We start from the raw sequence: 27,481 nt of genomic DNA, 5'->3' as shown, positions 1-27,481 counted from the left end.
CAGCTCAATTCACTGTTGTTGTTTTTTTACAGGAAATACTCATTAGACATATGGTACCTGTTCTTTAATCCTGTCCTTCCTCTCAAACCTCAGCTTGAGTTCTAGCACCATCTACAGGTGACAAAAAAATTCACTACTAGTGTAATGGAGTGCATTTCTTCCCATAAACTGCACATAATCTGGAAAATTACTTTATTAAGGTGTTGTAATACAATGACTGAACATTGTCCAGCATTGTCCGTGCTGAACAGATCCTATATCTGCCTGCAACTTTGGGAATGGTACCAGCAGGCTGTACTATATAAATGATTGTGTTGGGCTCAGTGGAACATATACTGTGCAGTCCTATTTGTTATGGTTACACCATTTAAGCTGCTTTGTTGTATGCTGCAGAAACGAAGGCAACCTTCAAACAAAACCAGGATCTCAAAATAGTTTTTGCTTCCATTAAATAGTGAAAGTGTCCCACTTTTTGTGTGTTAAGAATCGGATATGGTACATTTTTCAGCCAGGAAGCTTGCCACATTCCCTCCTTCTCTTGACAACACTGTGTTCTTGCTTCTCCTCCCAAGTGAAAAGTGACATCTATTTCCCATAAACCAACTGGTGTAAGAAGAAGATAATAAGTGCATTCCATGCTAAGTCATAGGCCTGGTTTAGGGTGATGCTCAAATGTATCTTGTAGGTGCCACATCTGGAAAAAAAGAGGATCCCTGATACACGTGGAGCTGGCCTACACTCATCTGAGGCACCGCAAAACTGGTCTGCTGCAGATGTGGTTCAGATGTATTGTAGACCATCCGCACCATGTATTGTGAGCTTCAAAAGCTGGTCCACCTAGTCTTGATATAGAAATCAGATATTCAAAAAACAGTATACTGCTCTGAGCCACTTAATTTAAGTTGCCTACTTAATACTGTCAACAACAACAACTGATAATTTTTCTCCCCACTTTCCTCCATGACAGACTTGAATGTTACATGTCAAACTGCTTTTGAAGACAGAAAGCCACTTTTGGGAATTATATTGCAACATTATATCCAGCTATTGTTCTTTAGCCCATCTGAAGTCATTGATCACAGTGGAGAACAATCCAGTAGTAATTACAATGTAAGACTGTTCTCAATATTAAAAATGCATCATTTATACATTCAACATGATTTTAAAGTCTGAGATATGAAAAAAGAAAAGAAAAAGGAAAGGAAAGGGGAGGAGAACCCAAGAGCCAATGAACAATTTTCAATGGTTCCCATTAAGGCTAAAACTAGTTTTGAAGATTGACAGCATTTCCCACGCAGTCTGACTCACTGGATATTTCTTTAAGCCTAGAACAAAGTTGGATAAGTTATGCTAAAGAGACATTATTTAAGCATGATATTGTCTAATGAGAGATTTAGACCTGAAAGCAAAAAGGAATCTTGTGCAACAGGACTTATCCCCACCTAAGAGCATCTATTCCCACCACGATTCATCCTTAAAGCCAGCAGTATCACCATATTACTCACGAATACATACTACACTCATTTCGAGAAAGGGGCACCAGGCTGACCATGCCTGCTTCACTTAGCAGCCTCCTCTAGAATTGCACTCTAGGACTAACTGGAGCAAACAAATGACTTTTTCAGCCTCCAGTCTAATCTGGTATGGAATCTGCAGGACACAACAAACTCGCATGGGCTCCACTTTGGATGATGGAGTAGGTTTGCTTTGGCACATCTGAATGAGAAGAGGATGAAAAGATTGGCGGAGCTGATGCTCGTACTGAGATGTTCTGCTCTTCAGCGCTGACCACTGTCACTTCTTCTGCTCCTTCTTGAATTAGAGCATTGAGCCCTTCCAAATCCGAGCAGCTGATCCCGGTGCCATTGATGAAGGCCTGATTAGCTGAGACCTCATGGCTACCTACTGGAATGGTGGAGATCAGAGTCTGGTTTGATGTGCTTGCATCAGCTTGGTTGTGAGTTGTGAGAAGGACTGTGGGTTGACTGACCGAAAGGCTTTCTGCCGGAGACCCAACAGGAAGCGGTGGAGCCAATAAGCTTACCTGCTGCAATATTTGCAGCTGGTTACTGCTAGACAGATCATCCTGATTCTGAGTTATTAAGGTAGGAGACACAATATTGACTTGACCTCCTTGTTCCAAGCTGCTGCCCTGGGGTAGCTGATGCCCAACAATGATCTTGACCTGCCCTTCCCCATAGGGGGAAGTGTGCAGTGGCATCTGCAGATGACTAACTGTAATAGGAGTATCACCATGTGAGGTGGGATCCATCTGGAACTGCAGGACAGCCAGCTCTGAAGTTTTAGTTCCATTATAGTCAACATGTTGCCTTTTATGGCTCCTCAGAGAGTCCTCCCGGACAAAGGAGGCCTCACAGAGATCACATCTGAAGGCTTTCCTGGCCTCCAGCTTAGCAACTTGTCTGGAGCTGCCTTCCTTTGGCCGATCACTTTCCACTTGACCTGATAACTTTTCTCTGATCCTGATCTTATCGGGATGGGTTTTCTTCACATGGGTGGTCAAATTGCTCCGTTGCTTGGTATCAAAGCGGCAGAACTCACACTTGAAAGGGCGATCCTTGGAGTGGATCCTCTCGTGTACTTTGAGGGTCGCCTTGTTGGAACAGGAATAGCTGCACTCCGAGCATTTCACGGGCTGCTCGGGCTGGTGGATGCGCAGATGCTGCCGGAGACTTGTCTTATTCCCGCACTGGAACTTGCAGATGAGGCATTTAAAGGCATTCTCCATGTTGTGCTTGATGCGGATGTGGGACTTCAGGTTACCTTTCATGGCACACCGGACCTCGCAGAACTCACATTTGTAAGGCTTCTCACCTGTGTGCACACGCATGTGCCTCTTCAAGTCAGAGTTGATTTTAAATTTGGCAGGGCACAGACGGCACTGGAAAGGAGCATCTCCTGTTTGGGAGACAAATGTTTGCAATGGCAATATTTGCGTGACAGGGATTCAGGTTAATTCTAGCCAAATGAAACTCATGATATTTACCAACGAAGTAATTGGAAAACTATGTACTTACTAGGGCTATAGAGCACTTTGGATTCCAAGGTGGTACTTTTTGGGCCAGTGTTTTTCAATCTCAGCCTCTTTAAGATGTGTGGACTTCAGTACCCAGAATTCCTTAACCAGCCAGCATTCTGGGAGTTGAAGTCCACACATGTTAAAAGTTGCTAAGGTTGAGAAATATTGCTTTAGAAGGTTTGAGGGCCCACCTGCCACTCCTCAAACCACACACAAATGCTGGAATTGGTGGTATTACCTTTGTGTCATCACATGTTCCAAAGTACCTCTGATGAGATTGTAATTCCCAGAATTCCCAGGTGGCAATAGACGGGCTAGCTAAAAATGTTGAAACATACTCAGTTCTAGCTTGAGAAGCGTGTCCTTTAAAGCATATCTTGTTTAGAGCAAAAGAAACTGCATTTAGAAATATGTTTTGGGTAAAGCTGCTTTTTGAAAGACCCAACTTTCATTGATCCATTTACTGATCTGGTATATAGGCTTTTGTTTATTTAGCTGCTATCTTACTGGAAAAATTGCATTCAGGTGTTGATTAAAAAAGAAAAGAAAAGAAAAGTACACTACAAAGAGAAGTTTATAGAGAAAAATGCCAGTGCGAAAAGGCAAGGGAGCTCTTTGTCCAACAATGTATTGATAATTCTTGCAGCACATCGACAGCTGTTATGAGCTCCATCTTGTTAATAAATGATGGTTATTGTTAATACTTAAACAAACAAAAAATACTATTGATTTACTGCCACTTTCCGCCATTTGAACAGCTTGGGTATTGGTTGCCCCCCCCCCCCAACTCCCTTGTACGCACACCACAAGCTGAGTAAGTCACAGGATGCTATTTAAAACAGAAATAAAATAGAGGCAGCTCCTTAATACAGTGAATTTGTTATTCTTTAATAACTGCGACACATGAGGCTTAATTTACTTTGCAAGTTAATATTTTATAGATTTTCATAAATGGAAGATTGTAAAAAGATGCATAATTGGTTTAGCCGGCTGCATGTTTCATTGATTCCAACTAAAGATTTTTGAAATCGTGACATGGCGTGCTGTGGTAATCCATGCATGTATTTAAAGATTAAGGCCCTTGCTATAAAATGTTTATTATACACATTATATTAATGAAGTTGCACCGACTGACAGTTCTGTTCTTTGTATTGGCTGGCCCTGCCTATTTTTGCCTACACCGATCTCCTTTTTCTGAAAAACAGCTGCAGCATTGCACAAAGTCTCCATTTTAGGATGCCAAACTATATTGGGGGGAAAAAAAGTAGCAATATTTAATTGCTGTCAGTGCATTTAAGTTTTAGTCCATCCATCTCAGTGAATTTTAAAGTATCTGGCTTTAGTAAAAATGGCTTTAAAAAAAAAAGCCAAGGAGGAGCTTTAATCTTACAAGAAGCTTGGTTGTGAGATAGAACAGAATTTTACCAGCCAAAAATCAAGGTATTGCAGGAGAGCCCTTTAGACCAGGGATCCCCAATCTGTGGGCCATGGCCCACTACTGGGCCACGGCCTAATCGCCACCGGACCTTGTGAGTGGCTGGTTGGTGTGCGCATACGGCCCAACTTGCATGAGTGTTGTTGCGGGCGTTTGTGGTCCCACTTGCACGAGTCTCATTGCGGGCGCTTGTGGCCCCACTCGCGCAAGTGTCACCGCAAATGTTTGCGCATGTTCCTCCCACAAATTATCTCCTCTTCCCCCCAGCTCTGAGCTGCCCACACAGAAAGGTTGGGGAAACTCTGCTTTAGACAAACAAATTGTGCAGCAATAATATTAAAGCTGGAGAGGACTGCGAAGGTTGGGTACAACCCCTAGAAACCTGGCCTTGTGGGAAAGCTCACAGTCCAGCGCAAACCACTGATCTAAGATGGGGGTCTGATTGGAGAGAGGAGAAATTATAACATCTGAGGGACCAATATTGAAAGTTTTCTAGATCAGGATCTTAAAAGAGATTCCCTCCCCCCTTTTAAGCTTTTATTTACAATATTAATAGCAGACTCAAGCACTGCATTATATCATGTTTTGCTTAAAAAGAGTCTACTGATACCCACAGGGGCTTTGGCACAATTTGTTAAATAAAAATGAAAAGACCCACACCTGGTAGAGCAGGATGCAGGCGGACCTTGATGTACCTTTCGTTTAGCGACCGTTCAAAGTTACAACCACACTGAAAAAAGTGACCTATGACTGGTTTTCACAGTAATGATTGTTGCAGCAACTCCATAGTCATGTGGTCAAACTTTGGATACATGGCACCTGTATTTATGCCAGTTGCATTGTCCCGCTGTTATGTGAGCACCATTTATAATCTTCTCAGGAGGCTTCCAACAAGCAAAATCAATAAGAGAAGCCAGGTTTGCTTAATGACCAGATGATTCACTTAATGACTGCAGTGATTCACTTAACAACTGTGGCAAGAAAGGTCATGAAATGGGGGCAAAACTGACGGAACAACTGTCTTGCTTAGCAATGGAAACTTTGGGTCCAATTGTGGTTGTAAGCCGAGGACTGCCTGAAGTAGTCCTCAACTAACAACAGTTCATTTAGTGACCGTTCAAAGTTACAACGGCACTGAAAAAAGTGACTTATGACTGTTTTTCACACTTACAACCGTTGCGGCATCCCAATGGTCATGTGATCAAAATTCATTTGGCAGTTGGTTCATATTTGTCCTGGTGTCAGGTCATTTGCGACCTTCTGACAAGCCAAGTCACTGGGGAAGCCAGATTCACTTAACAACTGTGTTACTAACTTAACAACTGCAGTGATTCACAAATGTGTCAAGAAAGGTTGAAAAATGGGGCAAAATTCACTTCACGAGTGTCTCACTTAGCAATCTAAATTTTATGGCTCCATGGTGGTCATAAGTTGAGAACTACCTGTATTGCCTTTATACAATTTTATTATTTTTATTCGTATACTGCCCATCACCCTTGCATGGCTTTGGCCAGTTCACAAATTTGATAAGTCATTGAAAAATAAGTAAATTCTAAAATAACATCTATATTTTTGTTCTAACACTATACATTTGTCTTGGCTACCCTCTTATAGATAAATGTATGTTTAAGAACTATATGTTTATATGAGTACTAATATTATTGTAAAGTGACGGAAGATGTTTGGAACCAGTGATGTCATATCTATGTCCAATGTTTTTTTAAATTTTGTATTATTAATAAAAAACTTTTTTAAAAAAACAAAAAGAAAAATAAGTGAAGTCTGTTGAATCGAGTTGCAATCTTAAATGTGCAAATATTTTTTCGTTCCCAAAACCATCTTGGGGTTTTCAGAGCTAAATTGACACCCCCCCCCCCCCGGCTCCCTGCCTTACCGGTATGAGATCTGAGATGAACGGTGAGCTGGCTGGAATTGCGGCTGGCGTAAGGACAGATCTGGCATTTGAAAGGACGCTCGTCAGAATGGATGCGCTGGTGCTTGTTTAGGCTGCTGCTCTCGGCTGCTGCGTAGTCACAGTGCTTACACTTGTAAGGTTTCACTCCGCTGTGGGAGCGCATGTGCATTTTCAGCTTGTCTTTTCGACTGAAACTCTTGCCGCAAACTTCACATTTATGGGGCTTGTCACCTGAAGAAGGGAAAGAAATGTAAAGCACCGAGGGGGAAGGTTTTCCTCTTTTCCAAGATGAAATGGAAATTATCGTTCAAGGAGGTGTTTTTTTTTAATCATGCTGTTTACCTTCCCTTAGAAAATTAGGGATATGCGCAGGGATACAGGTAAGCCCCCACCTTCGAATAGTCACAATAATTTGATTCAGTCTAAGAGAAATTTATTTATTTATTTATTTATTTATTTTATTTTATATTGGATTTCTATACCGCCCTTCTCCCTGAGGACTCAGGGCGGTGTACAGCCAGAATAAAAAACATGCAGAACAAATATTAAAAACAATTAAAAGATATATAAATTTGGCCCAATTAAAACTCATTTACCAATTAAAAACGTTTAAAACATTTAAAAACAGTTAAAAATTTCATCTTAAGCCAGCCCGGCTTGTTTAAATAAATGGGTTTTAAGGGCGCGACGGAAGGCACTGAGGTCTTGGATTCTCCTTATCTCTGGGGGGAGCTGATTCCAGAGGGTAGGTGCCCCCACAGAGAAGGCTCTCCCCCTGGGGGTCACCAGCCTACATTGTCTGGCTGATGGCACCCCGAGGAGGCCCTCTCTGTGGGAGCGCACGGGTCGATGGGAGGTCGTTGGTAGCAGCAGGCGGTCTCGAAGATAGCTAGGCCCTATGCCATGGAGCGCTTTAAAGGTGATAACCAACACCTTGAAGCGCACCCGGAAGACAACTGGGAGCCAGTGCAGCTCGCGCAGGAGCGGTGTTACATGGGAGCGCCATGCTGCTCCCGTCACTACCCGCGCTGCTGCGTTCTGGACCAGCTGGAGCCTCCGGGTGCTCCTCAAGGGGAGCCCCATGTAGAGAGCGTTGCAATAGTCAAGGCGAGAGGTGACGAGGGCGTGAGTGACTGTGCACAGGGAATCCCTATCAAGAAAGGGCCGCAACTGGCGAATCAGGCGAACCTGACAAAAGGTCCCCCTGGTTACAGCCGTCAGATGTTCCTCCAAGGACAGCTGCATATCCAGGAGGACTCCCAGATTGCGAGCCCTCTCTGTGGGGGCCAATGACTCGCCCCCAATAGTCAGTGATGGAGTCAACTGACTATATCGGGATGCCGGGAGCCACAGCCACTCAGTCTTGGAAGGGTTGAGCTTGAGCCTGTTCCTCCCCATCCAGATCCGTACAGCCTCCAGGCACTGGGACATCACTTCAAGGGCATCGTTGGGGTGGCCTGGGGTGGAGATGTACAGCTGGGTGTCATCAGCGTACTGGTGGTATCTCACCCCAAAGCCACGGATGATCTCACCCAGCGGCTTCACATAAATGTTGAACAGGAGAGGCGAGAGGACCGATCCCTGCGGCACTCCACAAATGAGAGGCCTCGAGGTCGACCTCTGCCCCCCTGCCAACACAAACTGCGACCGGTCGGAGAGAAAGGAGGAGAACCACCGCAACACGGTGCCTCCCACCCCCAACTCTTCCAGCCGGTGCAGCATGATACCATGGTCGATGGTATCAAAAGCCGCTGAGAGGTCTAACAGGACCAGAACAGAGGAACAACCCCTGTCCCGAGCCCTCCAGAGATCATCAACCAACGCGACCAATGCCGTTTCTGTGCTGTGCCCAGACCTGAAACCCGACTGGAACGGATCTAGATAAGATGTTTCCTCCAGGAATTGCGGAAACTGTCGTGCGACCACACTCTCAACAACCTTCGCCATAAAGCGAAGGTTGGAGACAGGACGATAGTTGGCCAATATTGCCGGATCCAGGGACGGCTTCTTGAGGAGAGGCCTCACCACCGCCTCTTTCAAGGCGGTGGGGAAGTAACCCTCACTCAACGAAGCGTTGATAACACCCTGGAGCCAGCCTCGTGTAACCTCCCGGGAAGCCAGTACCAACCAGGAGGGACACGGGTCCAGTAAACATGTGGCCGCACTAAGTCTCCCCAAAATCCTGTCCACATCATCAGGAGTCACAGCATCAAACTCCTCCCAGATAACATTCTCAAGACTATTCCTCGTCACCCTGCCCTGATCTACCCAGTCAGAGTCCAAATCCCCCCGGATCTGGGCGATTTTGTCATACAGGTATTGTCCGAAATCCTCCGCCCTGCCTTCTAAGGGATCCTCCCGCACTCCCGGATGGAGCAGGGCGCGGGTCACCCTAAACAGGGCGGCCGGACGATTCCCTGATGACGCAATAGAGGCGGAAAAGTAGTTAGACTTTGCCGTCTCTATCGCCACTAGGTAGGCCTTAATATGCGACCTTACCAGTGTTCGATCAGATTCAGCGAGACTGGCCCTCCAACCGCTCTCCAGGCGTCTTTTCCGGCGCTTCATTTCCCTCAGCTCCTCAGTAAACCAAGGAGCCGCACGGGATCGGCATCGGGTCAGAGGCCGCAAAGGCACAACTCGGTCCAAGGCCCCACCAGCCGCCCGATCCCAGGCGGCTACCAGGTCCTCGGCTGAGTCATGTGCTAGATCCTCAGGAAATGGCCCAAGCTCCGTCTGGAACCTATCAGGATCCATCAGGCGCCTGGGGCGGATCCATCTAATTGGATCCGCCTCCCTGCGGCGAGGGGTCGCGGTTCGAAGATCTAGGCGAAGGAGTGAGTGGTCAGACCATGACAAGGGTTCCATGTCTATATCCCCTATAACAAGACCACTCAACCACTGGCCAGAGACAAAAATCAGATCCAGAGTGTGACCTCCCCTGTGAGTAGGGCCATGAACTAACTGGGTCAGGTCCATGGCCGTCATGGAAGCCATGAACTCCCGAGCCACCTCAGACGTTTCACCGACGGATGGCAAGTTGAAATCACCCATGACTAAAAGCCTGGGTGTATCTACTGCCACCGTGGCTATCACGTCAAGTAGCTCAGGTAGGGCTGTTGCCACGCGGCAGGGAGCCAGGTACGTAAGCAACAAGCCCATCTGAACCCCACGGCCCCACCTCACAAGGAGGGACTCACATCCGGCTATCTGAGGCACAGTGGTCTCCCTCGGACCCAGATCCTCGTTAATAATAACCGCCACCCCCCCGCCCCTCCCCTGAGCCCTCGGCTGATGGAATGCTCTGAAGCCTGGTGGGCACATTTCAACCAGAGGGACGCCACCCTCCGGGCCCAACCAGGTCTCCGTAATACCCGCCAGGTCCGCTCCTCCCTCTTGTATAAGATCGTGGATGAGGGGGGCCTTATTGACCACGGACCTGGCATTGCACAGCATCAGCCAAAGGCCCAGCTCCTGAGTATCTAAGCCACCTAGTATCCGAGCAGAGCCTTGGGGACCGGGGCAAGCAATTGCTCTCAGACAGCAAGTGCGAGCCCCCAGCACCTGATGTGGTCCCCTGCTCCCGCCATATCTGCCCCTCCCATTCACCGTGCCGATGGTACAGCCCTCATAGATATCGTCCCCCATCCCTTTCCCAATCCCTCGTCCGGTGCCCCCCGGATCGTTACCCTGTGCCGGGCACGGCTCTGACCCTGGTGGATTTCCCCCCCAATCCGCCCTAGTCGTCTTCCCAATATCTTTAAAAGAATAATTACAACCCCCTCCCCCAGAACCCCTTAAAATCTTTAAAAATTTCCCTAAAAAACCCCATAAATTCTTCCTTGCTCCATGCCATCTCTCCGGACTCCAAAGTCCATCATCGAGATAGGCCCTCGATAATGTGGGGGGCCAAATCTGCGAGAGGGGAGAATCTCGCAGGGCGAGGAGTTCCGACACCGAGTACATATAGCTATCAGGGGAAACAGTCCAAGGGTGGGGGACCACTGATGTTATAAGCGTAGGGAAAATTCCAGTCCATGGTCAGGCTGCCAAGCTCCACTGTCCTCTCACGACAGTGGCTAAGGAGGTGCATATCATTCGACCCCGAAAGTTTCCAGGGTGGCCGTCTCTCACCAGGCCAATCCATGGAGACTTTGATAGAAAGCTCAAGGGTGAGGATAGCCATATTCCGCCTATTATTATAAATAAATATTCCAAATTTATTATTGATAGATTACAAATTATTATTTATAAAAGAATTATTATTATTCCTAATGTCTACTAACATTCATATCAATTATTATTATTCCTAATGTCTACTAGCATTCATATCACCAAATGACTATAACAGTGTGCAGCAGTTCAGAAAATAAGACTCCCTTATCATTGTTCACCCCCATCTCAACCCCAGATTACAAATGTTTTGCTGGAAAAGGATACAAATTCTAAGAAATCTATTTCCACTGACTCAAAAATAAAACCATTTACGAATAATCCTCGATTTACAACCATTTGTTTAGTGGCCATTCAAAGTTACATTGGCACTGAAAAAAAAGTGACTGATGATTGTTTTTCACACTTACGACCATTGTAGCATCCTTGTAGCAGGTACTTATGACGGTTGCAGTGTCGTGTGTGTGTGTGTGTGTGTGTGTGTGTGTGTGTGTGACGTGATTGCTTTTTGCGACCCTTTGACCAGCAAAGTCAATGGGAAAGCTGGATTCACTTAACAGTCATGTTACTAATTTAACAACTGCAGTGATTCGCTTAACAACAGTGGCAAGAAAGCTTGCAAAATGGGGCAAAATTCACTGAACTATTTTGCTTAGCAATGGACATTTTCGGCTCAATTGTGATCATAAATCAAGGACTAGTTGTATTCTAAAACCCCTGGAATGTACCTGTGTGTGTTCTTAAGTGCCGTTCCATGTCTTTCATTCCATATGATGTCTTGAACTGACACCCTGGAGGGAGAAGAGAAGTAGAAAAATCAATTAATAGGAACCCTTTTTAACTGTCAGTTCCTGCAAATGATGGATCTCCTCTTTTCCCAACAACCAGTGGGGCATATTAAGCAAAGAGGTGGGGAGACCCAGAGCTGGCTGGAGATTTGCTCCCAACCCAATCTAACCCCAGCACCACTACCATACATGATTTTCAGATAGTATTTGCTCTTCCTGCTAAGGCAAACAGAACATTTCTGTTCTCCTAAAAATGGCTGAAAGAACATGCAGTGACTTCCAAGGAAGAATGTGGTTTCTGGTAAGGAATCAACAAGCCATAAATGAAAAAAAAAAAAACAACCCACATCTAAAACATGAAGAAAATCATTCTTTCGTGCGGTGGGGGGAGATTTGAGAGACAGAGAGAGAGATTATGTCTTTTCACTGTGGTAGAGAAACAGAGTCTAATTTTCCAGTTTCTTGTAGTGGAAGAAAAGTATTTGAACACTGGGAAATACTTACGCAGTCCCACTGGAGCAGATGTCCTGCTGAAAGCCTAATTAACAGGCTGCACAAATATACCTTAGCAGAAATGAGAATGTTCAACTTGTAATTATTTAAGAAAGAAAAAAAAAATTACAATTGGGCAGCTGCCTTGGGTATCGATAGCAAATGATCTTTACAGAATGGATTCCAATTTTCTTTGGAAAAGCAAAAGAATGAGAACCACCAATCAGAGTGATGCATTCTTGACTCACCTAGACGTCACCGCCCAATTGTTGGCTACAATAAAACGAAGAGGGAATGGAGAGTCTGAATAACTGAGATCTAAAACCTTAAAACCGATGCCATTTCTTCTTGGAACAGAAGGAAGGCACAGACACCTGTTGCTTTCTGTGAAACATCAAATTCATCTTAGTGATGAATGACTGCTGTGGATGAAGAGCTTCTAAATTGGGAAGATTGCACTTCCCCTCCCCCCTCTGACAAATAAAGTTCTGATATTTTCCATGCTGATGACTGCTAGTTATTTGCTTTTCCGGGAAAAATGCTTGAGGGGTGACAAATGTAAATGCTCCAGAACAAATGGAATAGTACAAAGATTTCAAATTTCTCAGCAACTGTATCTTCTCTGCTTCCTACAGGTGCTGAGACTTTGAGGTTGGTCAGTGATGTTTTAAGAGACCCCACTGGGGGACTGCCAAAGAGAAAGTTGATGAATGATGTAGGATTTAGACACTACGCTTCCAGATCTGAATCCATCCAACTTTACCAGTTCTTTATGCAACTGAATATGTCGTAGTCACAGTCAGCTGAAATGCTGGGTGAATTTCCACCCAGACTAACCTCCCTCTGATAACCTCCCTTGTGATAAGAAAATATTAGATATTTATGAGCATACGTGGCTACGTTTATCCCTCAACAGAAAAACAAAGGGACATTCAAGTAATACAAGAAGCTAAGGAAAACTCTGTATAGTTTCAGATATTGATGCTATGGATATTCTTCCAGCATTGAATGCCTGGGATTATCCTGTCAATATTTACAATATGTTCCATGTCAAGACTGATATTTGGGGTCACTGGAATTGAACAAGGAAGTTACAGTTTCTTCTTGCTAGTCTTGAGGAAAGCTATCAATGCAGTGAACTGTGTCTCAGATCCTGGAGTCTGGCTATTGTCATGACATCTATACCTCTGAGAATATGACTGACCTGACAAGTTTCTAGAGTGAGTTTATCAAAATGATGATCTTAGCAGCAGAGTATCATTCTGTATCTATCCATACTTGGACATCATACTGATCCATTCTTCCTTTTGTATTCAGGGATGGAAGGTTACCTGGAAACCTGATGAGAATTTGTTTTTAATTTAAGATTGTATATCACCTAAAGTCACTTGCTGCCATGCAAATTGATTGACTGAATAAATGAAACTGTATAATAAAAGTCTTTTTGTCATGACCTTTAACTGGATGAAACAGTGCATCACAGGGCAACAATTTTTGAACCAAGATACCTCAGATGGGCTAACTAATAGATTTGTCCAAAATTCAGAAGCCATGATTCCCGAGGAAAAGAAATTCGGGAAAGTTGTGACTGCTTCTATGTTACTGGTTGCTGTTGTGGTCACGTGCTTTCATTCTCAATGTCCTCTGATAGTTTCTTAGACAATCTTGTAATCCTTCCCATCTAGCAACAGCCACCTTCTTGCCTGGTAGGTAGGTAGATAGGTGGGATGGATGGATGGATGGATGGATGGATGGATGGATGGAAGGAAGGAAGGAAGGAAGGAAGGAAGATTTCCAAAGCTCCCTGACAGAGTCCCACAAAGAAACTCAAGGGGGAAGCCAGCAGGAAGTTGAAAGTCACTCCTGCGTCTACTGATTTTTTGCCTGCCCTTGGTCATTTCTGTTTCTTTGTTTAAATAAGGAAATAAATCTAAAACAATGACCCAACTGGGCACAGATTGTTTGATGAATAAATAAAACACTTCAAATTCTGAAGCAGTTTCATTTTCTAACAAAAGTGGAAAAGAACCATTCACTCTTGTGATAACCACAGAATCTGGACATTAGTAACAGCTTCTGGACATGAGTAATTATATCCAAATGTATCACCTGAACTGCACACCACCCATAGTGGCATCAGCCATAAAAGCTGCAGCTTTGGCCAAATTCACCACCAGCCTAAATTCTCTTGGAAATAAACTTCAGTAGCTTTTTGAATCAATAACATCCTTATGACCAGAAGCAAGATCTCCTTCTGTAGGCAGTTATACTTTTGGATTCTTTTAGGAATTTGGATAGAGCTCTCCCAGCAGGGTGGATAAAAATCAATGATTTTTTTAAAAAAATCAAAAAAAAAAGATTTTTTTGATTTAAATCGGATTTTTTTTATTTTTATCGAATTTATTTTAATAAAAAACTTTTGGGGTAAAAATCTATCGCAATATAGTTTTCTATTTAAGATACATAAATAATTTAGTTTATTCAGCATGAAATGGAGCTTAGTTATATAGCATGAGGCTGTATATTCTGCAACACTGGGACTATCAGTGAGTCAACAGCGGGTCAAAGGAGTAGCAGAGATGACAGTTGCTCTTTAAAAATTATGATTTAAATCAAGTTGATTTAAATCAAGCCTTTTTACTAGTGATTTAAATCATGATTTAAATTGTGATTTAAATCAACTCGATTTAAATCAAATCCACCCTGTCTCCCAGTGATGGTTCCAGCCATCATATACATTTTCTGACATATTATAGAGCACACATGTAATGCCTGGCAATTCTCAGCCAGGGCAGAAATACTTTAGAAGAAAAAAAAGAAAAGAAAAATAGAGCAGAACTCTCAGTAGCATCCTGCGCTCGTTTGTTTTACCAGTCAAGGAAAAGAACAAACCCCTTGTAGGTTGTCTTTTACCATTGTAGAAAAAAAAATTGTCCTCAGTTCTTAAGAGAAAAGGAAATAAATTCCTTCTACTGTATTTCTTTTCTCATGCTATGATTCTAGCTACCTGAGCAGGGCTTTTTTTTTTTTTTGAGTCTAACATGCCTTGACAAACTTGCCTTGAGTTTAAATTGCCTTGACAGCACTCCTTCAGAGAATGGAGCTATGGATACAGAAACCTGGTTTTCTATTTCTGGTTTGGTCTACCATTGCCCACTATTGTAGTGTTGCAAGCGAGAGGCCATGACAATGAACATGGGGGAGGAGGCTATGTTTCTCCAAGATAAGCAGACCAGGGTGAAAGAGATTAATTCATTTAAATCCATGCACCAAGCATCGCCGTCGAACAAGGATTTGAACCTTACTGGATTAGCCTATTGAGTCCTTTCCTCAGGTGGTCGGCTTGAAATGTAAATGCTGCTTGAGAGTAAAAATGGGAGTGGGGAGGGGGAGAGATGCAGCATAAATTTCAGTCAAATTCTCAAGCCAAGACAGGTTTGACTATATGTTCTAATGAAGTTAATTGACTTAATCACACATGGAAGGTTATTTTTTTCCCTCCTCCTTAGGCCGCATGATCAATGGCAACCTAAATTAATTTTAAAAACTGCTTCCATGAATCTTCTTGGAACTTTGTGGCAATGTCACTGAGTAAAATTAATACAAGCGATGCCAATTTATTTCCTCATTCCGTCTCAGAGAGCAGCAGATCAATGGGCAGAAAGTAAATACAATGCAAAGAACAATTCATAACTGCTAAGTCCCTTGAGGTCCTGTAAGGCTTCTAAGGAAAAAAAGAGAAAAAAAAACCCAACAAGAAGAAAGAATCTCTCTGAGGGCTTACATTTACTGATTTGCATATAATACAACCATGCTTTTTTCGAAGGTCAGGCATGCTTGTGTTTTTGTGCAGAAAAGGAACGGGTAGATTTGTAGGAACCTACTGATGTAGTTCCATAAAAATCCTGTGTTTTTTTCTAATTACGGACTGAATGTGTCAACAGTTGCAATAAAGTTTAACATTTCAATTCTCCATCTCAGTTTTTTCAATGGAAACATGGCCAAATGGAATACACTAGATGGGATAATCTCCTGATGACTGGATTAAAACAGTATACAAGTGTCGCTTCCTTTTCCTAGAATCTCTTTTGACTTCCCAGTCTAGACTAATAATTAGGATTTCCTACCGCCCTTCTCCCGAAGGACTCAGGGCGGTGTACAGCCAAGATATAAAAGTTAAAAACAATTTAAAATTATTAAATAGTTTGGCCAATAATCTAAAATAAAATAACCCATTAAAATAATATTTTAGGCCAGCCCTGCTTGATGGAATAATAGTGTTTTAAGGGCGCGGCGAAAGGTACGAAGGTCGGGAATCCGACAAATCTCCGGGGGCAGCTCGTTCCAGAGGGCAGGTGCCCCCACAGATCAGCCCCCCTTCCTTCCCTGATTTTAAGATCAGTCCCCCCCCCTTCCCTTGTGAGCTTCCTGGTGCCAACTGCATAAGAAAAGTGCATGTTACCTACAGAATTCATTGACCCATGCTTAATTTGGGCTTGAGAAAGTTAGCTATGCCACTACAGGGAGGTAGCTCCACGATAAAATTCATCCGATGCAAGAGGCAGTCCTCAGGTTTAATTCAATTAGCACCAATCATTAGTTAAGACAGGTGGTGCTCAACTTACGACCAGTCACTTAGCAATCAAAGTTATGACACACCCCAAAAAAGGTACTTATGACCTGGATTCAAAGTTTAAAAGTAACCCCCCCCCCCAAATCACATAATTGCATTTTGAGCACTCAGCAGCCAGCCTGCATTTACAGCTGCTTGCAGCATCCTGTGGTCATGTCACTGTAATTTGTGACCTTTTTTTTGGGTCAAAAACTGGTATTTAATTCCATTTTCCTGCAAAACAACCATTGCAGACAATGGGTTTGCTTGATGACCACTGGTGATTCACTTAATGACAGCACTAAAAATATTGTAGAGTAAGGTTAGTCACATGATGACCGTTTTAACAACCAGCACAATTTACAACCTAATTACTGGCTCAAGTACAGTCTTAAGTTGAGGACTAACTGTAACTTGTGTCTGGAGGATGCTACTCCTAGACAGGGTATATACTACTGCAGGGGTCTCCAACCTTGGCAAATTTAAGCCTGGCGGACTTCAACTCCCAGAATTCCCCAGGGAGTTGAAGTCCGCCAAGCTTAAACTTGCCAAGGTTGGAGACCCTGTACCACTGAGTTATCTGGAACAATGATCTTTGCTCAATATAAGACAGAGCTGACCTCTTCATAACTGAAAGATTCTGTGTCTAGCCTGAGTATAGCAAATATGCAGAAAGTTCCCTTCCTTATAACCGTGTCTTGCTTTTTCTTTTCCAGAGGATTTCCTGTCCAGAGGTTTTCCTTTTGGAAATGCCCTCTTAATTTCAGCCAGTCCATCCCCTTCTTGAGCTAATATGGCCTGAACCTTATTATTTATTTATTTATTTTATTAGTCGCATTTTTATGCCGCCCAACTCCCGAGGGACTCTGGGCGGCTTTGCCAGAAGCAACCCAACAAGAAGCACCAGGAGAATTTGTCTACATCAATCCATAAAAATAGTTTACTCTGGAAGGTAGTGGAGTATTCTTTATTAGGAGATTTTAAGCAAAGGTTGGATAGTCATGAATTAAAGATGTGTGCATTAGTGGATTTTGTCCATCAGCGAAAGAAAGAATTAAATAGCAGTCAAGCGTCTTTTGGCTCCTACTAATTCCATGACCAAAGGTTCCAAGTCACTGAAGCAAGACATTTTCCCACGCTGTTTATGCATGCTGGGATCTAGGTAATTGTGAGCATGGAGAGTGTGCATTTTCCAACTGTTTCAAATACAGCCAGGGACCTTTTTGAAAGAGAAACTGTTTCAACTGTGAAATGTGTTATTTTAAAACTTTTGGAAGCACAAATGCTAAAATCAGGGGTCTGGAAGTTGAGTCCTGGCAGGCACCTGGACTTATTTTATGTTGGTTTGAGACATTACGCTGCCCATCCCAGCAGCATGTTCAGTCAGAATAAATTGGTTAGGGCAGGGGTCTGCAACCTTAAACACTCAAAGAGCCATTTGGACCTGTTTCCCACAGAAAAGAAAACACTGGGAGCCACAAAACCTGAGTGGGCGTGGCCAACTTGACATCATTCATTTCCACCAGTCACATGACCCCCATAGCCATGCCTACCCAGCTGGTCATTAGGGCAGAGAATCGGTTGTTAAAAAACACCGGGAACCACAAAACCCTTTTGACATCTCTCTCTCTCTCTCTGTCCCTCCCTCCCTCTCCCCCACTCTCTCTGTATCTCTCTATGTCTCTCTCTCTCTCTCTCTGTGTGTATCTGCCCTGGTTGCTTCTCCATCCCCTGCCATTGCCCTTACCTTCTCAGGCCAGGCGAGGAGTGACTGGGAGGGGAGGGCAAGGGCCTGGGCCAGCCAGTGGTGGGATCACTTGACAGGGAGCCGCAACAGAGGGCCCAAAGAGCCGCATGCGGCTCCGGAGCCACAGGTTGCTGACACCCGGGTTAGGGGAATCTGAGTAGGCAGAGAGCCATTGGAATGTGCCAACTCCTGAAATTCTTAGGGGGATTCCTGCACTAACCTCAGGATTTCTTCCCCGAAGTGTGTGGCAATATGTTGATGAAGATTCTCAGTCATCCAGATACAGCTGTCTGGAAGTTGAGTCATGGCAACTTGACTTAATTTTCTTGCCGGTTTGAAGAAATCCCGAGGTATCCTCCTAAGAATTTTAGGAGTTGGCACATTCCAACGGCTCTCTGCCTACTCAGATTCCCCTAACCAACTTATTTTGGCTGAGGAAGCTGCTGGGAAGGCAGCAAAATGTCTCAAACCAGCATAAAATAACGATCAACAAAAGAACCAATCAGCTGCTCAGAATTTAAATATAGCTCCAAACAAACAAACAACCAGAGGACCAACTGACCACACTGGCACAAAAGACATTTATAAATTAAGGAGAACAGGACAAGATAATCCTGCTGATGATGTTACCTAGTCTGATAACGAAACGTTCAGAAACTAAATTGAAACAAGCTTGGAGAGCAAAACCACTGCCAAAATCTAAAACCTGAGCTACAAATATTTTCTATTATTTCAGCATAAAATAAGTCCAGATGCCATGACTCAACTTTCAGATAACTCTGCCTGGGTGACTGAGAATCTTCATTGGCATAAAAGCAGGGATGTTCCTTGAAACGGATCCAGATTGATTAAAAAAGCCTTATTTCGCCCTCAGATTTGGGACATTTGCAAAATTTAGATCTGGAAATATTTGGAAACAAAACATATTGGATACACCCCCCTTTCCCCTAGCACTATCTAAGGCCTTTGCTACTCAATTCTTGTCTGGAACCATTATGTGACTCGAAATGCCATTTTATGAAGAAGTTCCCCCCCCTCCCTTCCTTCCATGGTAGCCACTGTACTCACAACGTATTTTCAAAATGCCAAGGGTGCCCTCTGCCCCCTCCTTCCATTCAAAAATATATTTCTGATTTACCCACTGGTTTATCCTTTACCTGGGTAGCTGCAGTTGAATTTCTTCTGTGCCACTGATGTGTTGGACTTTTTGCTGCGTGATTTCGGTGGAGTGGTAACAAGAGTAGCTGTCCGAGGTTCACTGTTCTCACCAGACAGGTACGTTTGGTAGCCATGCTCAAAAACGAACTCGGGTGCCGATACTGATAAACATAAAAAAAGCTTTCATTTTAGGATCCCCAAATGTTGAAAACCCTTTTCATATTGCTACCTAACTGTATACGGATTGGTGGCAGAAAAATCTTTCGTGCACTCAGTGCAACCTTTGCAGACTTTCTATTGATCAGATGTTTTTATGTTCAGTCTACATTCCTATACCCAATCAACAAACCATAGCTATGTTATGTATAAGAGATGACCAGGATTAAGTCAAAGGTGGGGATCAAATGCATCATCAGCCTGGAATTCCAAATGGGATCTAAGTCCAGCCACCCCCTCCCTTGAAATCCGCTGACTCGTATCTGCCGCTAATTTGCTGACTGCTGGATCAGATTTTTGCATAGGCTGCTTGGAATAAATTCATAGTGCTTTTCAATTCTATCCTGACTCCTGGCTTCTTGACAGTAAGGCATTAACGGCAGGGAAGAAACCAGGAGGTTGAGATAATATTTTCATTCTTTTCTTTTTAAAAAAAATTTTTTTAATTTTTTTTTATTTATAATACAAATTAAAAACAATGGTCATAGTGTGACATCTCCGGTATAAACATTTTCATCAAATTTTGTCATATAATTGATACACTTCCTTATCTCTATACATATTTACACCAATTATCACATACACACTCAAGCACTCGTCACCTCTCGTCTGGACTATTGTAACGCTCTCTACATGGGGCTCCCCTTGGGGTACACCCAGAGGCTCCAACTGGTGCAGAATGCGGCCGCGCGGGGGATTATGGGAGCGACGGGGCGCTCCCATGTGACTCCTCTCCTGCGCGAGCTGCATTGGCTTCCAGTGGACTTCCGGGTGCGCTTCAAGGTGTTGGTGATCACCCTTAAAGCGCTCCATGGCTTGGGGCCGGGGTACTTACGGGACCGCCTTCTGCCACCAATAGCCTCCCACCAGCCGGTTCGCTCCCACAGAGAGGGCCTCCTCAGGGTGCTGTCGGCCAGACAATGCCGGCTGGCGACCCCCAGAAGGAGAGCCTTCTCTGTGGCGGCACCTACCCTTTGGAACAATCTACCCCCAGAGATATGAGTGATCTCCGACCTCAGGACTTTTCGTCGGGCCCTAAAAACTTACTTTTTTCAGTTAGCCGGTCTGTCTTGATTTTAGGGTTGGTTTTTTAAAATTTTGATACTGATTTTAAATTGACAAATTTTAAATTATGGGCCAAATTTATTATTTTAAATCTGTTTTTAATTGTAATGTTATGTATAAATGTTTTTATTTTGGCTGTTCACCGCCCTGAGTCCGAAAGGAGAAGGGCGGTATAGAGGTTTGAATAATAAATAAATAAATAAATAAAATAAATAAATAAAAATTTTTTGAATACATATATTCTTTCGTCTATATACATTATTTCGATATCTAATTCAGTCATATCTATCATAACAAATTAGCATAAAAACTTCCAAGCATGGTCATTTTCAATGGTCCTATATCCCAGCATTTCTCCTCCTTTCCAGCCAATAATAAAATTTGTTCCAGATTTCATAATACTCTAATTCATTTTTATCTTTAAGGTCAGTCTGTCCATTTCCAGGCAAATTAATATTTTAGCTAATACTTCTTCTTCTGTAGGGATCTCTTTGTTTTTCCATTTTTGTGCAAAAGCTAATCTTGCTGCTGTTAGAATATGTAACATTAGGTAAATTGTGCTCTTGTTGTATTTGACCTCAGTAATACCCAGTAGAAAGAATTCCGGTTCTGCTTCTATATTTCGCATTAGTTATCTCCTCTATCCATTGTCTTATCTGGTGCCAAAATTTTGCGGCTTTTGGGCACTCCCACATGTGATAAAATGTCCGTGGCACTGCCTCATACTTCCAACACATCGAGGAATGTTTTTTGCTTATTTTTGCTAATCTTGTGGGTGTGAGATAGTATTTTCATTCTTGATCACTTCATTGCCTACCCCGAACACGGGATGGGCAAAAAGGAAAGTGCAGAAGCTGACAAGTACTCTTTGCTTAAACAATGGTAATTGGGACCAGGAACTTCATCACTTCATAAAGCATGACATCCATGTAACTGCGCTGATTTATGACGGCAGTTCTGGCAGTCCCATTTGATGTTCTTAGGCAAACCTTGAGCAGTCTCAGGGCCCATGGGCATGTGATTGCCATTTGCAATCTCTTGCTGGCTTCCAACATTTTTGTCAGTGAAGGTCGCAAATGGTGATCACATGCCCACCAGATGCTATAACGTAACTGCAAGTTGGATACTGAGCACCTGAATTGTGATCATGTGACCATGGGAACACTGTGTTCTGCCCCAGCTATGGACCCCAAAGAACGCAGCACACAGAAACTCTATACAAAGCTTATTTTACTCAAATAACTTAGTCTTTATCATTCAAAGGCTGTTAATGAACTGTCTTAACAGCCTACCAGAATTCTAAAATAAGGTAATCACAGTCTTACTAGAGTTGGCAGAAAGCCCAGAAGCAATTTTGCAGACACGAAGGAGAGTGAACTAAAGTTGTTCTCTACAACTTGTTGCAAGCGCCGTTCCTTCTTAAATAGGCTAAGGGAGTGGCCAATTAGCCCCAAGCCTTACTTACTCCTGAGGAGCCACTCCTGCCTTTTGGCAGCTCTACGTGCTGTGCATTGAGAAGATGCTCCTCCTCTTCGTCCTTTTCACTTAAAGGAGCTTCTGCAGGTTCTGAAGGCCCTGGCTGAATCCCTGCCTCTGGCACCACATCTTCTCCAGCCTCTTCACTGTCCGACTCGAGCGCCAACTGCACAGGCTGCTGGGGCAGCACCACACCAGTCTCCTCGTTGTCGGAATCAGCTACAATCTGCACAGGCCGCTGACTGGCCACAACACTCTGCAACAACTGTAAGTATGAGGATCTGTCATAAAAACCCCACGTTCAGTACCACTGTAACCTCAAATGGTTGCTGAATGAGTGGTTCTTAAGCAAGGACTACATGTACTTGTACTTGCCAAACAATTTCTATTTCTCCAGCTAGCCCAACAGTCTCAAATTGTTCTTTGGGGCTTATTTTCCAATATGGAGATAATTTTTTTCCCCCCAGAAACGTTTTCAAATCGTCTCTTCCTGTCCTCAAGAATGGAACCTACAAATGTCATACAGGTGTCATACTGAGCCACATACCCCTACAGCTTTGCCACTCTTGCTGCTCATTGAGATGTGGGGCAGACTTCCTTCATTTTCACTGAAGGTGCCAGAAATTAAACCACGAAGCTTCAATGTGGTCCTTTGTCTTCAAAATGAAGCTACCTGCTTCTTAGACATCACTTCCCAAGCTTTCTAGGTAAAATACCTGTGATGGTTTGTGTTTCTGATGTGATGGTTCTTGCAACTGTTTGTGCTTGTGAGGCTGGCACTGTTTCTTCAGCCACAAACTGCACTGTACTGGTAGCTCCAGCTGTTGTGCCAGAAAGCTGACAACCACTCCTTTTGTGACCAACAAAGGCATCAAGATTGTTGAATTGTTGTTTGCAGAGACCACAAATGTGGATATCTGGAGTGAGCTCCACAAGGACTGTGGTTCCACCAGGAACTGTCAAAATACATGAACCAAACAGTTAATGACTCTCAAATAATATTAACAGACACATTCTATATTCAAAGCTACTGAATACATGATCGATGAACTTTTTAAAAACCGACTTCCAAAAGATGCAGTGTAGCCAGTAACATCATTATATCATCAGTGAGCTGTGAAGGAAGGTAGAGCTAACTTTGGGAAAAGGGAAGGAGTAAGGGAGCTATTTGTAGAACAGTTTAGCCCCGAAAGAAGAAATCGTATCAAGGAAGCTCAAAATAGCCTGCCTTGATTTTGTCCAATACAAACAGATTCTGTTATTTCACATTACTACAATAAGGCAGTGTTTCTGAAGCTTGGCGACTTTATGTAGACTTCAACTCCCAGAATTCCCTAGCCAGAATCTTAAAAGTTGCCACATTGTAAAAAAATGTATTTATATTAGCATGTGTATCCCATGTTTTCTCATCTTTCTTTCTTTTTTTTTCTCCTCATTTTTCTTAATTTGCCTATAATGTTACACTTTGGTTCAGAATCCCAAGTTAATGTAGAATAGATCGACTTTTATGCAACTGGTATGATGACTCGCAAATAGATGCTGGGATAATAAAACTCTGTATAAAAACAACGGGGATGGGGGCGGGGCTGTAGCCCTTCAGATGTTGGTGAACAATTCCTAGCCTCCTTCACCATTGCCCGCCCTGGATGTGGTTGCTGAGATTTGTCCTTCAGCAACATCTGGAGGTCTTCCCTTTCTTGTCTCCGATCTAAACTTCTGCTGCCAAAAACAGATTATTATGCAAAATGACGACCTTCCCATGCTTAAACTTGCCTCCAGAAGTTGTGAATGCTCCAACAGTGGAAGTTTTTAAGAAGAGATTGGATGTCTGAAATGCTATAGGGCAGTGTTTCTCAACCTTGGAAGCTTGAAGATGGATGGACTTCAACTCCCAGAACCCCCCAGCCAGCGCTGCTGGCTGGGGGATTCTGGGAGTCGAAGTCCACCCATCTTCAAGCTACCAAGGTTGAGAAACACTGCTATAGGGTTTCCTGCCTAAGCAAGGGGGTTGGACTAGAAGACCTCCAAGCTCCCTTCCAACTCTGTTATTCTATTCTAAAAACAAAACAAAACCAGTATTTCCTAACTGGATGCCAATGTTTATCCAAGGCCATATTGTCTGGGGATAATGTCAACTGCAGTCCAAACTCTCCGGAGGGCACCCCTAGGACAGGCAAGGCCGTACGACAATCATCTGGAAAAAGATGCATCACAATTGAACCGCAAAAGCTTCCGTGGCACGCAGCCAGGTTTATTTATTTATTTATTAGTTCCATTTATATGCCGCCTTTCTCCGAAGACTCAGGGCAGGTTTAGGAAGAGGCCTCCATTCTCTGCAAGTCTTAGTCGGCAAGTCTTAGACCAGGGGTGAAATCCAGCAGGTTCTGACGAACCGGTTGCGGACATTTTGAGCAGTTCAGAGAACCGGTAGCAGAAATTTTGGGTAGTTTGGAGAACTGGCCAACACCACCTCTGGCTGGCCCCAGAGTGGAGTGGGAATGGAGATTTTGCAATATTCTTCCCCCAAGAGTGGGGAGGGAAGGGAGATTTTGCAGTATTCTTCCCCAGCCCTGCCCACTAAGCCACGCCCATAGAACCGGTAGTAAAAAAAATTGGATTTCAACCCTGGCGCGGACCCTCCTTAAGAGGCTTGAACCGGGCAGGTACCCGGGACTTGGGGGCAGCTTGCACGCTTCGCACATCCACGGCAAGGGTTGCATTGCACCGGCTTCCTCGCTGCCCCTCCCCCTCCCCCACGTCTTGCAAATAAACGATTGCAGCAATTGAGCGCGTCGTTTAGAAACCCCGCTTTCTCCGAACCGCCGGGCGCCTTTTACGCGCAGCCGTGCCACCCCGCGGTGCGCCTCCTCGGATCCGCTCGCTTGCACTCTTCCACCCAGGTTCCGGGGCCCGTAGCCGCTGCTCAGCCAGATTCCCGGGCGGGCCGAGCGCTCGCTTCTGCCGCTACTCAGGTTGCGGGGCCCGCCTGTGCCTTACACACAACGTCGCTTTTCCAACTCCCCGGCCCGGGAGCGCGGATATAAGCCGCGCGGCACAACTTACATTGCACGGGACTGGAGAAGGGCTGAGCGGCCGCCGCGCTCGAGTTCATCGTGGGTTCCGCGGGGATGCGCGAGCCGAAGCTGCCTACAAAAGGGAAACATGCAAACAAGCAAACAAAGGGGGCAAAATTAAAAAAAAAAAAGCCTCTTTGCTTCAGCTCCCCCCCCCTCCGCAAGCCCTTAAGGCGGGGACGGATATGGGCCTGCCGAGCATGCTCCGTAGAAAAAGCTGAAGCCGGCGGAGCTAGTCTTTCTGCCCACAGAGCGAGCAAGCGTTCCCTTTTTTGCGGTTGTCTATGACTCTGGTGGCGTGTTACTTAAGAGGAAGCCTATTAGATTTGCAGGAGGCTCGCTTCCAAATAGGTTCGCGTAGGCACGCGGTTCTTTCGGCGTTCCATGTTTCTCCTCAGTGTGATTTAAAAAACAAAACAAAAACAAATGTATAATACTTTTTCTTTCACCGTGTAACATCACCAAATTAGCCATATATATATATATATACACCAATAATCCAGAAAGTAAAAAATAGAAACTATTTACATATTCTTATATACAAATTTACATTTCCAATACTTATTGATTACCATAATTATACCATCATCTATCATTATAATCCAACATTATCCTTTATCTCTCTCCCATCGTTTCTGGATCCAATCATACCACATGTTCCAACTACTATAAAAATCTGAGTCTCTTTTACCCTTGATCAGTTTTGTAAGTCTGTCGGACTCGGCACATTCCATGATTTTATAACTTATTTTTGAGTCCGTTGGTAAGTCCTCATTCTTCCATTGTTGTGCGAATGCCAGTCTCCCTGCAGTGATTATGTGCAGCATCAGATACCATTTAGTCAATCCAATATTTGCGGGTCGAACCCCCAACAGAAAGGTTTCAGGTTTCAGTTCCATTCTACAGTGTGTAATTTCCTTGGCGTGATTTAAATTAGTTGCCGCTAGAATACATTAATTTATATGTGACTCCCCCCCCCATCCTGAAGCGGTTGACCATCAGCAGTTGAAAGACAAAACTCTACCTAAAATGGCACAAAGCAAGCCTAAGTTGTAGTTCAGCAAAGGAAGAAGAAAAACAAAAGTGAAAGAAAAGCTATTGCTACAGGAAGGCCTGTATGAAGTGGTAGGTCTTTCACAGGTGTAGATTCCTGCAAATTTGCAGGAAATGTTCCCTATTTCAGAGACCACAGATAGGCGGGCCCTGAGATATCCTGCGGCAACACTGGTTCTCAGTACCTGCACAGGACTTTTCCAGACAATACTGACCATCTGCTGGATTATATAAAGAGCAAGGCAATTTGCCAGGAAATCTAGTTGCTTAGAGACTGGTATGCATGGAGCAAAACCTTGAATAAAGGTGCCTGTTTCTGCTAGAGTGCGCAGTGTACAATCAGAATCCCAGTCTGTTCTGCAATGGTGGCAACCTATGGTCCAAATTACAGGATTAGCACAATTGCATTCAGTAGTGTCTGCAGGGGAGTCAAGACGGGGACAGAATGATAATAAAGCAGCCTCTTGCCATCACTAGCCAATACCTGCCATTTTTAGATTTGTGTCGCGATGCACACCTACCTAAATCTTACGGCATGGCAACATAATGCTGCTTTTTATTTTGACAAAAACAAACTGCAGATATTTATGAATTCTATTTATTTTTATTTGTTAAACTTCTATACCGCTCTGGGCAGTTCATAATCAAAACAAATGACAGTAAAATCCAATTGCAGCAATAGGAAGGAAAAAAAGAGAAATCATGGCAAGAATGACAAATCAAATGGAAATGAGGCAAGATAGTCTCACTCTTCCTTATCAAAAAAAAAAAGAAAAAGAAAGAAAGAAAGAAAAGAAAGAAAGAAAGAAAGAAAGAAAGAAAGAAAGAAAGAAAGAAAGAAAGAAAGAAAGAAAGAAAGAACAAAAAGGTATTTGACACCATGGAGATGTTACTGAAGATGCCATGATTTTACCAGGGATTGGGTTTTTTTTTTGTAGGGTAGGGTAGGGTAGGGTAGGGTAGGATTATTTATTGGCCAAGTGTGATTGGACACACGAAGAATTTGTCTTGGTGCATATGCTCTCAGTGTACATAAAAGAAAAGATACGTTCGTCAAGAATCATAAGGTACAACATTTAATGATAGTCATAGGGAACAAATAAGCAATCAAATCATATTACGAAACAGTCAATATAAATCTTAAGGATACCAACAACAAGATAAAAAAAAAAGCACTAGCTTTTCAAAGGTTTTCATAACTACAGATGTTAGAGCAACTGGTCTGTAGTCGTGCAGT

The 27,481-nt window shown here is 43.7% G+C and overlaps 1 protein-coding gene and 1 long non-coding RNA gene across 2 annotated transcripts; one reads left to right on the top strand and one right to left on the bottom strand.

The window, feature by feature from the left end:
• Nucleotides 1–175: 175 nt before the first annotated feature.
• On the bottom strand, nt 176–25,372 carry ZFP64 (ZFP64 zinc finger protein). Its single transcript, XM_034433024.2, has 6 exons — nt 25,181–25,372; nt 22,834–23,073; nt 19,360–19,521; nt 11,292–11,354; nt 6,370–6,621; nt 176–2,919 (listed from the first exon to the last, which is right to left on the bottom strand). Exons 1-6 carry the CDS (start codon nt 25,227–25,229, stop codon nt 1,634–1,636), a joined length of 2,052 nt encoding a protein of 683 aa, XP_034288915.2. The 5' UTR covers nt 25,230–25,372; the 3' UTR covers nt 176–1,633.
• Nucleotides 22,193–23,630, top strand: LOC132711228 (uncharacterized). Its single transcript, XR_009622059.2, has 2 exons — nt 22,193–22,384; nt 22,585–23,630. It is a non-coding gene; the product is annotated as an uncharacterized LOC132711228 (long non-coding RNA).
• Nucleotides 25,373–27,481: the final 2,109 nt, after the last annotated feature.

Source organism: Pantherophis guttatus, chromosome 3, assembly GCF_059756535.1.
Source record: "Pantherophis guttatus breed Tessera chromosome 3, ASM5975653v1, whole genome shotgun sequence".
Classification (NCBI taxonomy): Eukaryota; Metazoa; Chordata; class Lepidosauria; order Squamata; family Colubridae; genus Pantherophis; species Pantherophis guttatus.
Note: the sequence above shows the minus strand (reverse complement) of the source record. Positions and strands in the feature narration are given on the sequence as shown.

Bases quoted from the DNA above. Each gene is read 5' to 3' on its own strand.
- ZFP64 (XM_034433024.2), bottom strand. From the start codon at position 25,229: ATGAACTCGAGCGCGGCGGCCGCTCAGCCCTTCTCCAGTCCCGTGCAA. The intron at 23,074-25,180 runs GTAAGTTGTGCC...GTATTTTGACAG, and splicing joins CTTCTCCAGTCCCGTGCAAT to TTCCTGGTGGAACCACAGTC. The intron at 6,622-11,291 runs GTACATTCCAGG...TCCCTTCTTCAG, and splicing joins GCACTTAAGAACACACACAG to GTGACAAGCCCCATAAATGT.